Here is a 15,988-nt window from a genome sequence, read left to right as displayed (position 1 = left end):
AACTCTTTAAAACAGCAGAAAGCACAGTTAAGGGAATGCCACACGTGTACTGTGTCGGAAGCATTTACTATGGAACGTGTCGTGCCCACATGCTGTTCAAACATCAACCTCCTATAAGCAAACCCATCCTTATACACATTTGTAAAGTCGTGATGAGCCATCTGGATGAGTGACCAGTGCCATCTTTAAAGTACAGAAGCATGAACGGCCCCCACCCACCCACTCCCACCCCCGCAGTCACGAAGTCTACAGAAAGAAGGCGAGGAAGAACCGTCGGGGTTTTTGGAATGGCCTCAGTGGCTGTGCTACAGACAAACTCGTCTTTGGACAAGGAACCCAAGTGATCGTGGAACCAAGTAAGTTGTTTCTTTGTCTGGATTTGGTTGGGGTTAAGGGATCTTCCACCTAGGTGGAAGTATGAGGAAATTTGAACGGAATAATATGGATAAACCCAATAGTGTCCAATAGTGATTCAATGGTGTCAAGGCAGATTTCTGGAAGAGGTGAGCTGTGGTTAGCTCCTCCATAGGAGTTGGGGTATCTATAAAAAGAAGTAGAATTTGGGGGGTTTGAAATTACCTATGCAGCTCAGAACCTGGGAGAATTGTGCCTGCTTCACGGAATCAAGTCGAACTGTAGAAACCCAAGTGGGACAGCTTCAGCAGAGTCAGGATGCATCTGAGCCCGGGTGATCCCATAGCAGTGGCTCCAGATTTAAATAATGCTGACCTTCCATAGGTCAAAGCCTTCTCCTGGGAGAGCATAGAATGAAATCAGTGTCCTGGACACGGAGCGTGAAGCCAGAATAAATGGCCATTCACTACAAATATGTGAGCACAGTCCTCCGTGGAAGGAAGGTGTCCAGACACTCATGTCTATTAGTTCAAACTGTAGATAGAATCTGTTACCGTAGAGAAATAAGGATGTAGCAGTGTGTTTTCCAGGGAGAGCAGATCCAAGAATAAGAATTAAGAGAGTTTGTGGGACTCCCAACCAAGAGACACTTGAAACGTCTATGGGAAGTCCCTATGGACCTTCAGAATCCATGCTCCTAGCTGTTTCTAAAGCAGTCACAGTAACAATGTTGAGTGTGTGCTGCACAAAAAGTATCTTTTAATATCATTTAAGTTGCTGACTAAATTCAACAATTTCTTGTTATTAAAAAAGATAGTGGTTTCCACTCAGTAGATGCTGTTAATTATTATAGTCAGGTAGCTGGATATTGCCCCTAAGCCAGGGGTCTACTAAACCAGTAAGCTAAACTCCACTAAAGAAGTCTAGCAATAACCTAGTCCTAAAGAAGTCTAGTCTAAGCACCAGTGGCGGCCACAAGTCACCAGACTGGCATCTAGGAAAGCAACAACTGCTCCCTTCCCTACTGTTATGACTTTCAGCTTGTTTTACAAGGTCAAGAGAAGGCTCTGGAGAGGCCAGATGGGAGACTGTCCTGGGTCAGGCTCCCCTCACTCAAAGAACTGTCCGAACAGGAGGGTCCTGAGTCTGGGAAGTGAAGGAAGCGAAGGATCTGGAGCCAGGAAGGGAAATCTTCAAGCCCGGGGCATCTCCAGCCCCCCCCCCCCCGCCCCCAGGCCACCTATGGTAGAGACCCCAAGGCCACCTATGGTAGAGACCCCAAGGCCACCTACGGTAGAGACCAGAGCAGGAAAGAGATGAGCTTAGGCTAAAGTAACAGTGAAGCAGGGGGGCTCAAGTTTGCTGCTTTTGTTTTGGTTACAGTCAAAGTTTGTAAAGTCGTGCCACTCAGACTTTTGCCTTTAAATTTCTTTGATTTTGAAACTTCTCACAAAACTAACAGCATGTCCCCACCCCCAGTGAGGTAGTGACCGATTTCCCTAATCTCCCTTTGTTCCCGGAGCTCTTTAATGAGTTAACGTGCTCTGATCTAGTGGGCTGGAGTCCCCCAGGTGCAGAATAGCAGAAATCACTTCTCAAATCCATATGGCTTAAAGTTTCCTTTTAATTATATTTTAACTTCAAAAGTAAGTGAACTTAAGGAAAATGATTTGGCAAACTGTGACAGATGGATATGACCCTCTTCCCCCTCCAAAAAAAAAGAGATGTGATTAATTGAAGTTTGCCAGACACCCAGCCGGTGCGCCACATTATTCTTTGAGCTGGAGAAGATAAGGCGCATCTAGGGGGTAGGGTCCAGAATAGTTTTCAATGGCGCCTTCCTTTTTAGCCAACCAGAGCTGGATTAATGAGGTACAGCTGCAAACAGGGCCTTCCGTCTTCTCTGAAGCGAACTTTCTTTTGATTCTTTCTTTGGAAGCCCCTTTCAAGCTCTTGCTTGCAAGGTTTCCAGGAAACCCTAGCCTGGCCGATCCTATCTATACCCAGCAGCAGGTCCCACCAGGTATCCTAGGCTGGTGGATAGAGTTTACATGGAGAATAAACCCGGGGATGCCATGCAGTAAGATGCTGAATGTAAACACGTGCTTGAAAGTGTCCAGGGCAGGAGTTAACAAAAGGGTCACCGTCCTCAGACACATCTTCCTGAATGAAAGAGGCTGTAAGGGTGTCTTACAATGTTGTCTGTTATTACATACCATCCTTACATCCAAGATTGCATTTTGAGTGCCTACTTTGTATCAGTTCATTTGTTCAGTCTCAAGATGATCTTCTGGGATTAGTTACCACTTTGTGTTTGGCAAACAAGGAAAATGAATCTTGTTGGGAGGAGGTTACCCAAGATCGTACAGCTTAGCCAAACTCTAATTTGAATCACCTGTGTGGTTTCCGCATCTGTGCTTTTAAGATTCCTGCTGTTCTGTCAGGCTGTCTCTCCACACGAGGAGGACTTCCCACGCCATGCAGAAGAGCCACCCCATCAGAACTTCACGCTATTTCCTTTCCAACAGCCCCCTCACCAAGGAAGGGTTCCTACCCCTATATCCAAACCAGATACCCAGAGAGGCATCCATCCCAAGAGGTGGGAGACAGGCTCGTCACTCACATTGCAGCTTTAGAGTCTGAGAGTTCCTAACATAGAAAGGCCTAGACAGAGGTCAGAATGTCTACCTTCCCCCAGGAGGTCCTGGGTAACTTTCTTATTCTTCCCAGTCACTGGCTCTTCAACAGTGCCCCTCCCCCATTTCTTTCTCATAAGCATCTCCCAGAGCAGACAGAGTCTTTATGTGTGCAACTCTCTACCTAGATCCATTTCCCACCAGGGACCGATATAACTTTCTCCCAATGCCTTTCCAACTCCTTCCTAGAAGCCCCTTCTCCCGCTCTATTATTTATAGTCCTTTTGTCCATCTAAAAATAACTGTTGATTTGTTACCCATCCCTCTTGGTCCATGGAGATAAACACGGTACGATTTACTATCCACAAGGACCTTTAAGACACTGAATGTGTTTTGCTACACAAGTGACCCAGTCCACCAGAGGACACCTCAGTTGTTACCTGTATAAAGGAGAAGGAAACCCACGGAAGTATGCTAGAAAACTGCAGCAGCAAAGCGGAGCCCGGCTCTGCAGCCCGGGGGCATGTCACTGTCACTGGTGCCGAGCACTATTTTAGGTACAAAGAGTCAGCCCAAACAGTGCAGGTCAAACTTCTTACTCTGGAAAGGCCAATGACACAAGGTACGGCAGGTGACAACAAGGCAGGACACAAGAACTAGGACAAAGGGCACAAGTAGAAAGGCTCCGTGTGTAATGTTCAGGGAAGGGGTCTTGTTGGAGAGGTGGCATTTGATGTGGCAGAGTGTGCCCGGCAGCTCCCCAGAGGAACGGAACTTCCAGGCAAAGGGGACGTAGTGCTCTCTGGAGTGTGTGCAGAACGGTCAGGAGGCTGTGGCTGAGTGAAAGAGTGCCGGGAAACAAATTTGAAAGGGAGACTGGAAAGAGGGCTCAGTCGGTAAAGGGTTACAATGCCTATACGAGAACTTGAGTTCAAATCTCCAGAACCCATGTAAAAAGCCTGCCACAGTGGCACACGCCTGCAGTCCTAGGACTGGGAGGCAGAGACAGGAGAACCCCTGGAGCCCACTGGCCGGATAGTCTGGCCTAACCAGTGAGTTCCAGGTTCCATGAAAGATCCTAACTCAAAAAGTAGAGAATGATAGAGGAAGATATCCAACATCCACCTCTGGCTTACACACACACACATACACACATACACACACGCACACAGACACAGACACACACACACACACACACACACACACACACACACAACTTAACATGCATACAGAGATGATGTGGGATGGGACAGAGTCAGAGAAATTAAGCTCGTAATCAAGGTGGGGAAGGGTAGCTTATAAGCTACTGGAAGGACTTATACTCTTTGATTTGAAAGGGAAGGCTAGAGAATGGACTAGAGATCATAACTGACTTGGAGGAATGATCAAGGAATAGAGAAATCTGGATTCCAGCCATCAACTGTAACCCTGGGAAGTGAGCACCATCCTCTGGTCAAAGAACACCAAAAGTGAGATTCCTTCTCCCTCCATAACCGCTCCCAGCATTCATTCCTCCTGAGTCTGAGCTCTGTCCTTCCTGAAGTTACATCTCTCCTGCTTCAATTCCTCTTCCCTCAGTCTAGACCTAATAAAATTCTAAGAATTACATTGGTGCTTTGTAGCTTACAGGATGCTCTGTACTTATTCTCCCACTGTCTTATAACCTACCAATAGAGATGGCATTTCTTCACTTTATAAGGAAGAAAATAGAGCTCCCTACATGTCATGAAGATCATAATGGCTAAGGATCTTCTGACATCTTGTTCACCACAGCTAAGAACCACCCTTTATTTTAGTGATTCTCAGAGAACTTCGGTCTACCATGGGTTCTAAACTGATTTGAAAATGTTTAGTCTCTCCTTGAGTTTTTGAGTGACAGACAGGTAGGCAATCTTATGGGGGGAGATGTTTTACAAATAACAGAGCTAATTTAGCAGTCACTTCTAAGCATGAGTATGGCATTAAAGTTTGCTAAAATGTGGCATTCATGAACATGTAATTCCCGGGGGCTCTGATACTACTACACACTAGAAAGTACAGCTGCGGTGTGTGCTTGGTAATGGCACAGTGCTCTCACTGACCTGAAGCAGAATTTGTAAAAGGTCAGGCTGAGTGAAGTCCACAACTGAGTGGAGCTTTGCCACACCTTCATGTTGCCCAAAGCTTAAAAACCACTGCTCTAGGACCAACGTTCTATCTTTTGTTACTATTGAATTAATAAATAATAATAGTAATAATAATAATAATAACTCCTTGCCAGTCCACATTCCTTATCTCTCCTTCAGAGGACAAATTTTGTTAAAATGGGACATGAGAAAAGCTGGATTTCTACGTGCCGTAGAAGTGCCCTTCTGTTTGTCTTGGAGGCTAGCTAGCCCCGAGAAGAAGGGAAATGAGACCGTGGGACAGGAAATCCCCCAGTGGATCTCACACAGCTTGGCATCTGAAGCGAGAGCTGCTGTAAAAGGAAAAGCAAATTGGTTTTGGATTAGGCTTCCCGGCTGAGGAAAAACGCTTCTCTTTCTCAGGGGAGCCTGTCCATCCAGAGGTCGAATCGTGTAACTTGTTTTCTTCTTCTGTGACACTGTCTTTTGACACTGTCTTTCTTGACTATTTTCCTAAGCCACCAGATCAGAGGTCTCAAATGACTGAAAACTGCCTCCAGCGGGGGTAATCATCCAAGGGGTGATTTTAGAATCAGGGAAAACGTCTGATAAAATGTAGGGTGGGTTTTCAGTTAGCCTTCTTGAGCTCATGTGCCTTCTGGAAAGGCTTCATTGTCTTCCAGAAAAATGGTTCAACATCTGTGCTTTCACCACATACTAGCCCAGGCCATGGCTGTCATCCTGGTAGGGGGTGGTCATGAGGTATGATGAGAAGTTTGTTCAATGACAACTCAGAACCAAGTCTCGTTCTTTCTATTTGGCAACTCTGTGACATCACGGAACTCTAATTTCTTATGGTTACATGAAAGAGCTCCAGGGAATTTTTTGGCTTGAACACACTACAATACTAACAATACTCCAAATAAGACCAAATTTGGCAAGAAACGCAGCGAAGTCCAGTGTTGGGAACATCTTGTGACCAACTGAGAGACTCAGCTTTTTTTATGTATCTTTCTATCAGCCTGTGTTTGATCACAGGGGGTTGAACAAGTGAGAGCTAGTACCATTTCCAGGCCTATCACCCATTTTCCTGGCTCCATGAATGGTAACTGGGTTCTCAAAGGCATAAGAAAGAGGCCCGGCCACATTTGCTGTCTTTACCTCCAGTGACAGCACCTGTGGAATGGATCTAATAATACCAGCTCACGAAGTTGGTTACAATGACTGCTAAAGTGGTGTAGACACCAGTGTTAAGTAGTATAAGGTTCTGATGTGGATGGTGGTCTATGTGACGGCTCTTGAACTCTTGACCAGACCCAACTCTCAGTGGCCCTCACCCCCAGAGCACTTTGCCCTTCCCTGTCCTGCTGATGCATGATCTGTCGGTCATTAGCTTACCTGAGCCTTCCTATAACTACTTTTGCTTACAGTGGCGATCGATCAGTTCAGCAAAACCAAAATGATTCCTTTCTCTTAGGAAAAATGAGATCTTCAGCAAAATCTAGGGATAAGAGATGGTAGGTTAAGGAGCTAGTAGCCAAAAACCTAGGGACGTCCCTAAATGTCAACATTTAGAAGATAAAAGGAGTTAAGCAGGCTGTAAAATACAATGCTTAGATCTCAGAGATCTTCAAAGGATTCTATTCCTCATGCTACCCACATCCTAATCCACCAACCCTATCCAAACAGATGAGGTGGACTGAAAGGGATGAGTAGCAAAGAAGTCAACTGATACCTAAGCTACTGTTGTAACAATGCAGCTTATCTATGGAAGTGGGCACCCGCTCATCACAGAATCAACTTTGTGCTCAGCCCCTTAGAGCAGTGGTTCTCAACCTGTGGGTCGTAATCCTTTGAGGGGTTGAGTGACCCTTTCACAGGGGTCACATATCAGATATCCTACGTACCAGATATTTATGCTACGATTCATAACAGTAGCAAAATGTATAGTTATGGAGCAGCAATGAAATAATTTTATGGTTGGGGGAGTCAACACAACATGAGGAACTGTATTAAAGGATTGCAGCATTAGGAAGGGTGAGAACTACTGCCTTAGAGTTATTGTAGCACAGTTTCAATAAATGAAGCTTCTCAGGACATTGGGGGTGGGGAGGAGTCTTAAATTTGAAATTCATTATTTATTGCAATGAATTAGAATAAAATTTGAGAACCAGTGTATTTTTCTTAAGAAAATACTCGATACACAACTGAAGACTCTATCCTAAAGATTAATAAGAATAAATCTTCTACAACCACCTTGAAAAGCTGTAGGTCAGGTTTCTGGTTCTGACCCTCTCTGTGGTCAGGGATTGGAACACAGAAGCTCCAGCTGAGATAAGCCTCTCTTGCTCTCAAAGGAAAAAGAGTTGCAGTCATGATGGAGGAAGGAGGGTTAGAAACAATGAAAAGACATGAAAGAAGGCATTAGATGTACCCTATCTATCTATCTATCTATCTATCTATCTTTCTATCATCTATCTATCTATAATCTATCTAGACATCTTGGTCTATTTCCTTTCTCTCTCTCTTTCTTTCTTTCTTTCTTTCCTTCTTTCGTTGCAACTGGCATTAAGCCAGCAAGGCTAACTGCAGACTAAGTGATCCCCAAGATCCCATCCTAGCCAGAGTCACACTTACCTCTTCTGTTAGCCGTGAATCTGGAGACGCTGCACAAGGCCTTGGGGACCTATATTCTCACACAGAAGCACAGCCACTGACTCCAAAACAATAAAGAAGTGGTGGCGTTCTCCTGGAAGTAGTACCCACTGGTCTAGTGTATCCTGGTCCAGTGTTTGCAAATCCAGGGTCTATAGTCAGTGGCTTGGCTTTCAACAGCCAAGCACTTGAGCCAAGCCAGAGAACAACAGTCTTTCAAATGGCTATCAAAATGCCAAGGCCAATGAGGCAGTTATTATCTCTTACATGGTGACATGTGAGCTTTTTCTCATTCTAGAGGAAAGAAAGAAGTGGAAAAAGGTATAGGGAAGTGGTGAACCTGGCCCTCTTAAGTAACTGGAACTGTCAGCTGGGTCTCTGCCTTTCAGAGAATAATAAAACCTTAAGGGTTTTTACTTAATAAGTAAGCATTCTTCATTGCCTGTTGCTTCCAGGGAAACCATGGGATTTCTTTAGTGTTCTTACCTCTAAGAACATCAGAGCAATGAAGAGAAGGAGGAAAGGAAAGCCAACTTATGTGATAGCTGATTGCAGTCTGACTGATGTTTGGCAAATTGCATCTGAGCAAAAAGTACTATGCTTCATTTTCTCTTTAAACCATTTCCACTTGAAATTCAGAACTATCTTCTGTGTTAAGAGTCAAATCTTTGAGGCTGCACTTTTGGGAATCTTGGGGCTAAGGAGGTTGAAAATATAAATGCTTACTCTCTGTTCTGTTAGGACACTGACCACACTTCCCGATGATATTCTACTTTCTTTCTTTTCTACCTGCAGTGATGGAAGTTAATGTGATATGTGAAGCTCAGGTGGGGAAAGTGAGAATTTCAAATCAAATCTGCAGTTCTGAGAGCTTCCAGTTCAAGTGATGGTCCTCCTTCACTGTCATTCTCTTTTCCCTGGCTCTAGCTCTAGCTCTTGAGTTTGGTGATGAGATGGTGTGATCCACATAGTCATGATGATTACTATACATTTCTGAGACTCGTATTTGGCCCCAGAATCAGAAGAAATTATAAAACAAAACTAAATGAGGACAACACAAGGACTGACCTACATGCACTCTACAGCACCTGCCAAACACAGCCATTTTGTTACTCAACGCGCAGGTCCTTGCCCCTTTTCTAGGCTCAGTAATTAGAAAGAAAACTCATTGCTACCATGAAACTCATCTGAGTAGTGGAGGAAAAAGAGGATTCAAATCAAGATATACCATTTGTGGTTCAAGAAAAGGGAACCAAAGTATGAGAAAACGATGTTCCTAAGGCCTCCTCTCCATGCTTTTTTCAGTCAGGGTAAGAAATGTAGAACTCTATCTCTGTATCCAGGTATTGTGCTTTTCTTGGAAAGCCTTCCCAATAAACTGGGAGTTGAATTTTGCATCTTGAAGTCAGTTGTCTGTCACCCTTTCTTGTCCTGCTTCAGCCCTGTCCCAGGACCTCTTCGATGGAGCCTTCCTGCTCACTTTCCTATCCAAACATTCAGCTACTATTAGCTCCAAAGAAAGGGACATTCTGTGCACTCAGCTCCCTGTCCCATCAAGGACAACTTTGGAATTCTCTGAACTGTAGGCTCTGTAGGCTGAGACGCAGGCTCCAAGGCAAGGCACAGATGTTCAAGCTCTGACTCAGGGCTAGCCCCAGCCTGGTTATCTGTAAAGCAAGGTGATAATGTGCTCCTGGGTCACCCGACAGATGTTTTTTGGAACTGGCACAAAGCTCTTTGTGGAGCCCCGTAAGTTGACTTTTTTCTATATTTCTATGGATAATTTGAGTCCTGAGACTAGAGCTACTGCCCAGATTATATTACAAATTATAACTAGTAGATTCTCTTACATCTCAGTGATTGAGTGGGCAGAAGGAAGTGGGCCAGGGTGAGGACACTGGACTGCTAACATGCCTTTGTAACTACTTTTATTTTTAATATATAGATACTAAAACTCTAGTCCTCATTTATTTCTTGAATCTTCAGATCAATCTAGAAAACAAAATAATCTTTTTAAAATTACACTAATAAATGTACCCCTGGGAGGAAGGGAGTCACAGGAGCACTTGGGCTCAAACTTCCCAGGAAATGGATTGCTGCCTGCACATACCTTTGCTAAGCTGACTAGTCCACGTGCCCCCTTACAGAGCACAAAAGTCCCATAGCTAGGAAAGCTTTGGAGACAGGTGGTTAACCAGGTGAGAGTAACCAGGCAGAGAAAACTTTAGGGCTTAAGTGAAATCCCAGACTGGCAAAGAGCCTTGAAACTCTGAGTGGCATGTATTACAGATGCCACATTCTCAGAGAACCAATAAGATGCTCTGGGTGTTTCTACAGTGGATAATATCTAAGTCTGTAAGTCATAAAAAACATTTAGAAAGGACATTCTCTTATCTTTCTGCTGTTTGCCAGCATGTAATTTTAGCACTGTATGAGTCCTCATAAGAGAATGTCGGAAAACAAAATGGTATTGTCCAAGTAAATACATTTGAAAGAAAGTGTTGAAATATAGTCATATTCGTGGAATAATAAGAGACTGTTCTCAAAAGATGAACAATGAGATTTTTCATTTAAATGTTATCTTCAAATATTTGTTTAAATCAAATACAAAACAGACTAAGTTCCAAGTGACAGCTACATGGAGTCCATTCTACTTATTTAAAAAGAAAGGGTGAACTCAAACCAGATCTCTGTTTTCTCTAGTTACCATGCCAATCAGAGGCCAATTATTTGATTGAATAAGCTCTTTTTTCAATTGTTTTAAACATATGGATCTTAACTTAAGGAGAGAAAACGTTTTACTAAATCAATGCACTGTGTTCAATTTGAAACCTCAACAAATACATTCAGGTCTCAGCATGTGCATGCATGGAATTCTTCAGACATCCATCTTGCCGGCTGTATTATAATATTCATGTTATTCAGAAATAACCTCCCTAACCCAAAATGTTAATCAATGATAATTTTTTTACGTGTTTATATTTTAAAATCCCGCACAAGCAGCTGGGCCGAGCAGCACATACTGATAATATTAACACTCAGCAAGCTGAGGCAGGAGAATTGAGTGTGAAGTTAGTCTTAATGACTTGGAGAGACCCTGCCTCAAACAACAAAAATCCAATCAAGCCTTCACTGTCCAAACTTATTCAAATTGAACCGTACTCTTGAATAACTGACAAAATGAGTTTGAGACTGCTTTGGTTAGTTTGATTCTTTTTTATTGAACAAATTTCTAACTCCTAATTCTCTTGAAAATCAACCACAATACATCTCAAGCCACAAACAGGATCATGAACAAGAAATACCAAGTTCCCAAAGGAAGACAAGTGACGAAGACTTGTGGTTTCAGCCGTTAGCGCTGAGGTTATCAGTCTTGCTGTCAGTGACTTGAGTGTGTAAAGAAAAAAAAATAAGCAAAGGTTTTTCTCACGAGGGTTGAGGGTGGATAATTCTAAGAAACTCTTTGAAAAAAGGAAACCCAATCTTGTCCAGAGCTAAAGCCAACATAGTCAGAATCTTGGGAGTTTGTCTCCTGCCCTGAGTGCCAGAACAGATCCCAGTCTTTCATTTGAGCTTCTTGGTGGACAAAAAAAAAAAAAAAAAAAAAAATAGAGAATTATGACATAGTCATGAGGAAGCCTTCTCAGGACAGCTTGTTCTCTTGGGATATCCCTGATCCACCATGATCTAATTATACTGTGGAGATCAGCAGGCACCTTCTCACTAAGAGTCACTCCTTTCAACCAATTCAGACCAACTGATTTGGTTATAGCTTTACTACCATGGACCCCATCACTAGAACTCCAACCCAACTCTGGATAGAGCAATAGAAAAGTCAATTCTTTTCTACTTGCATATGCACTACCAAGATTTTCTGTCTAGTAAGATTTTCGTTTAGCAAGAGACCTGGTGTCTTGATCATAACCCATAAGAGATAATAGTACGTTGTAATTCAACATAGTTTTCATTTGATACCAACAACCCCAGCTTTTTACTAGTAAATACTATGGGCTATGTTCACAAGAGAAATTACTATTGAAAGTCAGAAATGAATCTTAGGATTAGAAATCTGCTCACAGGTCAGTGGTTGTTTCTTATCGTAGGTAATAACAAAGCCCTTTCTTTAGTGGTTATTTAAAGATAACATAGAATCCAAGAGGCTTCAACCAGGCAGTATGAGAGAATCATTACTGTCTTTCTCAAAGCATCAAGACTTCCAGTTTTAAGGAAAGAAAAAAAGTGCATACCTAGAATAACGGTGGGTTATATTCAAAGCAAGGTATGAAAGGCGAAGTAAGCAGAGAATCCAATTCCAGCACCAGCATTCATTCCACAGCCCCTCTTAGAATAAAACAAGAGATGGATTTAGCTTGTTTTACGTCAGTAAGTACTTCCTAAGAATGATAGTTGTTATCCTCTGATGGTGTGTGCCTACAATCCTAACACTCAGGAGATGAAAACAGAAGAATCACAAGTTCAAGATCATCCTTGACCATATTGCAAGTTCAAAGCCAGTCTGGGATGCATGAGCCCCTGTCTCAAAAGAAATGACTCCTAGAAGGTAGCAAACCTGTAATGTTATCACTTAGAAGGCTGAGTGAGGCCAAAGGATTAAGAGTTTGAATACAGCCTGATATACATATAAAGACTATCTCAAACAAACAGAAATAAACAAAAATTTTACAGTGGCCAGGCCCTTAGAAAAGAATCAGTGCCCACCCAAATGGAGAGAAATCTACCATTTACTTTCAGTGGGATCTCTCCCAGTCTACAGAACGGGGGCAACACCCTACAATAACTCCAACTGCCCCGCTCTGAGTTTCAGTTGATTATGCAGACCTTTCTAGAAGCCTGTGTTTTTAACTGACATAATCTCACCATCTCATGTTAAAGAAGTCTCCCAGACTCCCATAAGGCCCCCAAGACAAGCCTGGTTAGGGTAGGCTGTACCATGAGGCTTCCTAGAGTTCCCTCTTTGTCCCCCACTTCAGTGAGGATAAATGTTAAGTTTTACTCCATTAACCACAATGCTTTGTCTGTATGTCTGCTATTATCTCACTGAATCCATCAACCCTGCCAACCTAGAACAACTACCCCATTCCACAGTCAGAGACAGTGAAACTCAGGAGTCCCGTCCTCACCAGGGTTGCAGTTTCTGAGAGGATTTGAATTTGATAAGGAGCATTACAGCAGTACTTAGTATAGGGGCATTGGTCTTACCAAAAGGAAATGATGGGGAGAGCAATGCAAAATATGAGTACCTTCCATAATCTCCTTCAAAGGCTCCTATATTTAAAACTAACCAACTGACACAGACAGTTACTCAGCCTGACCTCAGTTGTCCAACTAATGAACAAATCATAGATAACTAAAATGGAGCTTACCCAAAAACTTGGGTTTTTTTTTTTAATGTTTGTGTGTGCACAGGTACACATGTGAGTGCCAGTGCATGCACACATTAACACATGGACACCAAGAGACAACACTGAGAGTTATTCTCAAAAGAACTATCTACTTCATTTGAGACAGGGTCTCTTGTTGGCTTGGAGTTCACCAATTAGGTGAGACTGGCTGGCCAGCAAGCCTTGAAGATCTCTTGTCTCTGCCTCCTCAATGCTGAGATTACGAACACATACCACCATGTATGGCATTTTTACGTGGGTTCTAGAAATCTGACTCGGGTCCTCATGGTCGCAGAGCAAGCACTTTACCAAATAAGCTCTCCAGCCTTTTTTGAGTTTGGTTTTGGTTTTGATTTGGTTTGATACAGGGTGTCATATAGCCAAGATTGTGCTGGTACTCAAGGATAACCTAGAACTCCTGATCCTCCTGCTTCTACCTCCCAGCTGGAATAAGTGGTATATAGCACTATGGTGAGTTTATGCAGTGCCAGGGATCACATCCAGGGCCCCATACTAGATCTTCAGTTCTAGAAACTTCTTTATAGTTGTTATACCCCATCTCTCTTCTAACCCTATCTCACTTCAGCTCCTTATTAGAAGCAAAACTAACTGCCCCTTTGTTCCTCTTACCTTGTCCATACTTCCATGAAATGCTATCAAGGACACCACTAACAAGGTATAGAGTGTTCTAGATTCTAACCAACACTAGTTTAATTCTCATAATACTGTAAATTATCATCTCAGTTGATTATATTTTCAGAAATTCAGCCACCTACCAAACCATCTGTTTTCATCATGAGAAATGGAACGAATGTTGCCTGTCTGGTGAAGGATTTCTATCCCAAGGATGTGACTATAAGTCTCAAGTCATCCAAGAAGATAGCAGAATTTGACCCTGCTGTAGTCATCTCCCCCAGTGGGAAGTACAGTGCCGTCAAGCTTGGTCAGTATGGAGATTCCAATTCAGTGACATGCTCAGTTCAGCACAACAGTGAAACTGTGCACTCCACTGACTTTGAACCACATGCAAATTCTCTCGGTGAGTATCTGTCTTGAAGGAGCTTAGACGGGAAACTCAAGGGAAAAGAAGTGAGCAGTGTGAAGCCAGCATAGATTACTTTTGATTTAGCATTGTGCTGGTTTAAAAAAAAAAAAAAAGAAAGAAAGAAAAAGAAGGTTCTCAACTCTGGCTAAGAAGGAAATGGTCTGCATCTCTCCTCTTATTTAATCCTGTCCCTCATCTTCACCAACACAGTCTTTTTCATATAAATATCTGGCACCAAAGATATCATTTACTCCAGAACAAATACCAAAATTCTACAAGGGAGGCTATCTCATCATGGAATTGAAAATCCTTGTTCTGCCTACAAATTAGAGTGTATCTTGATGTCCTGATGATGCCAAAAAGATCCCAAACAAGAAGAATCCTGTCTGTATAAATAGCTGTATGACCCTCTTGTCCTCAGTTTACCAACCTAGAGTCTCCTCCTTTTGCCTCTTGGTTGCCAACATAATCTTGACCACTATTGTTTTTTTTCTAGATAATATAAAACCACCAGAACATGAAAATGCCACACAAACTTCAGAGACTTGCCGTGGCCCAAAAGGTTAGTTCAAATCAAGTGGTTAAGACAAATTCTGTCGTCAACACATGAGACCTCAAAGCATCAAATTTCAAAAGAAAACAAACAAAAGAAAACCATACTCAGCCCACTGGTTCCCTCAACCTCCATCCCAGTAGAGCTCGCCAGGCTGTGAGCCAGTGTCTCCCAAACTGGCCCGTCTGGGTGGGCACAGGAGCCTGAGGGCTCTGAACGCTGTCTCACACCACACCGGGTGTGTAGGTCAGGAAGAACCACGGGCATTTGGAGCTGACTGGTGACAGTTGTTGGCACTGTGGAAAGAAATGTGCTCTCTCCTGAAGCCACTGTTTTACTTTTATTCCATCATAGTTCACACCAAGAAGGTAAATATGATGTCCCTCATGGTGCTGGGGCTACGAATGCTGTTTGCCAAGAGTGTGGCCATCAATTTCCTCTTTACTGCCAAGTTATTCTTCTTCTAAGGTAAGAACTGGTCACTTCATAGTCCCAGCTCCACCCTAATGATGCCATAAATTGTAAAGGAGGTTTGGAAACAGTAACAAACAAGGAAAGTGTGGTGGTACTGTCCCATAATTTTAGCACTTGGGAAGCTGAGGCAGTAGGATTGGTGTGAGTTCAAGACCAGCCTGGTCTGTATAGTATCAAGCTGGCTAGGGCTATATAACAAGACCTTATTTCAAAAAGAAAGGAGGGAGGGAGGGAAGGAGGGAGGGAGAGAGAGAGGGAGGGAAGAACAGAGAGACAGGGAGAGAGCGATAGGCTTGCCTATGAAGCCTTACTCTTCCCTGGGGCTGGAGAGATTACTCAGTAGCTAAGAGCACTGGCTGCTCTTCCAGAGAACAACAAATCAATTCCCAGCACCCACATGACAACTCACAATCATGTGTGATTTGAGTCCCGGGTATCTGATACCCCCTTCTAGCCTCCAAAAGCACTACACACGCATGGTTCACAGACATACATGCCGGTGAAGCACCCATACACATAAATAAAGTAGAATGCTCTTTCTCCCTTATTTTCCCCAATATATCCAAATGTTCATCAATTTCTGTTCAAGGAATGACCCTAGATTCTGAGAGTGGGGTTGATCTGTAAGTACAGGCAATCGTTCTCAAATGGGTATCTAGCCCCACCTGTTACTTCACTCTCAGTCCAGAGGTCACAGGCAGCATGGCAGTATAAAGAATGTTACCCTAGGCATCAGAAAACCGAGTTTTCATCCTGCCTGACCT

At 43.1% G+C, this 15,988-nt stretch overlaps 1 protein-coding gene and 1 gene segment (V, D, J or C); both read left to right on the top strand.

The window, feature by feature from the left end:
* The window catches only part of LOC131919447 (T cell receptor alpha chain MC.7.G5-like), a 653,930-nt gene that overhangs the window by 557,364 nt on the left and 80,578 nt on the right, over positions 1-15,988 (top strand). The window lies entirely within an intron of this gene.
* The window catches only part of LOC131919445 (T cell receptor delta constant-like), a 191,798-nt gene that overhangs the window by 175,047 nt on the left and 763 nt on the right, over positions 1-15,988 (top strand). Inside the window, 4 exon segments of the C gene segment in view lie at positions 298-356; positions 13,913-14,191; positions 14,694-14,759; positions 15,105-15,218. Coding sequence covers positions 298-356; positions 13,913-14,191; positions 14,694-14,759; positions 15,105-15,217 — 517 coding nt within the window.

Source organism: Peromyscus eremicus, chromosome 9 (genome assembly GCF_949786415.1).
Source record: "Peromyscus eremicus chromosome 9, PerEre_H2_v1, whole genome shotgun sequence".
Lineage (NCBI taxonomy): Eukaryota > Metazoa > Chordata > Mammalia > Rodentia > Cricetidae > Peromyscus > Peromyscus eremicus.
Note: the sequence above shows the minus strand (reverse complement) of the source record. Positions and strands in the feature narration are given on the sequence as shown.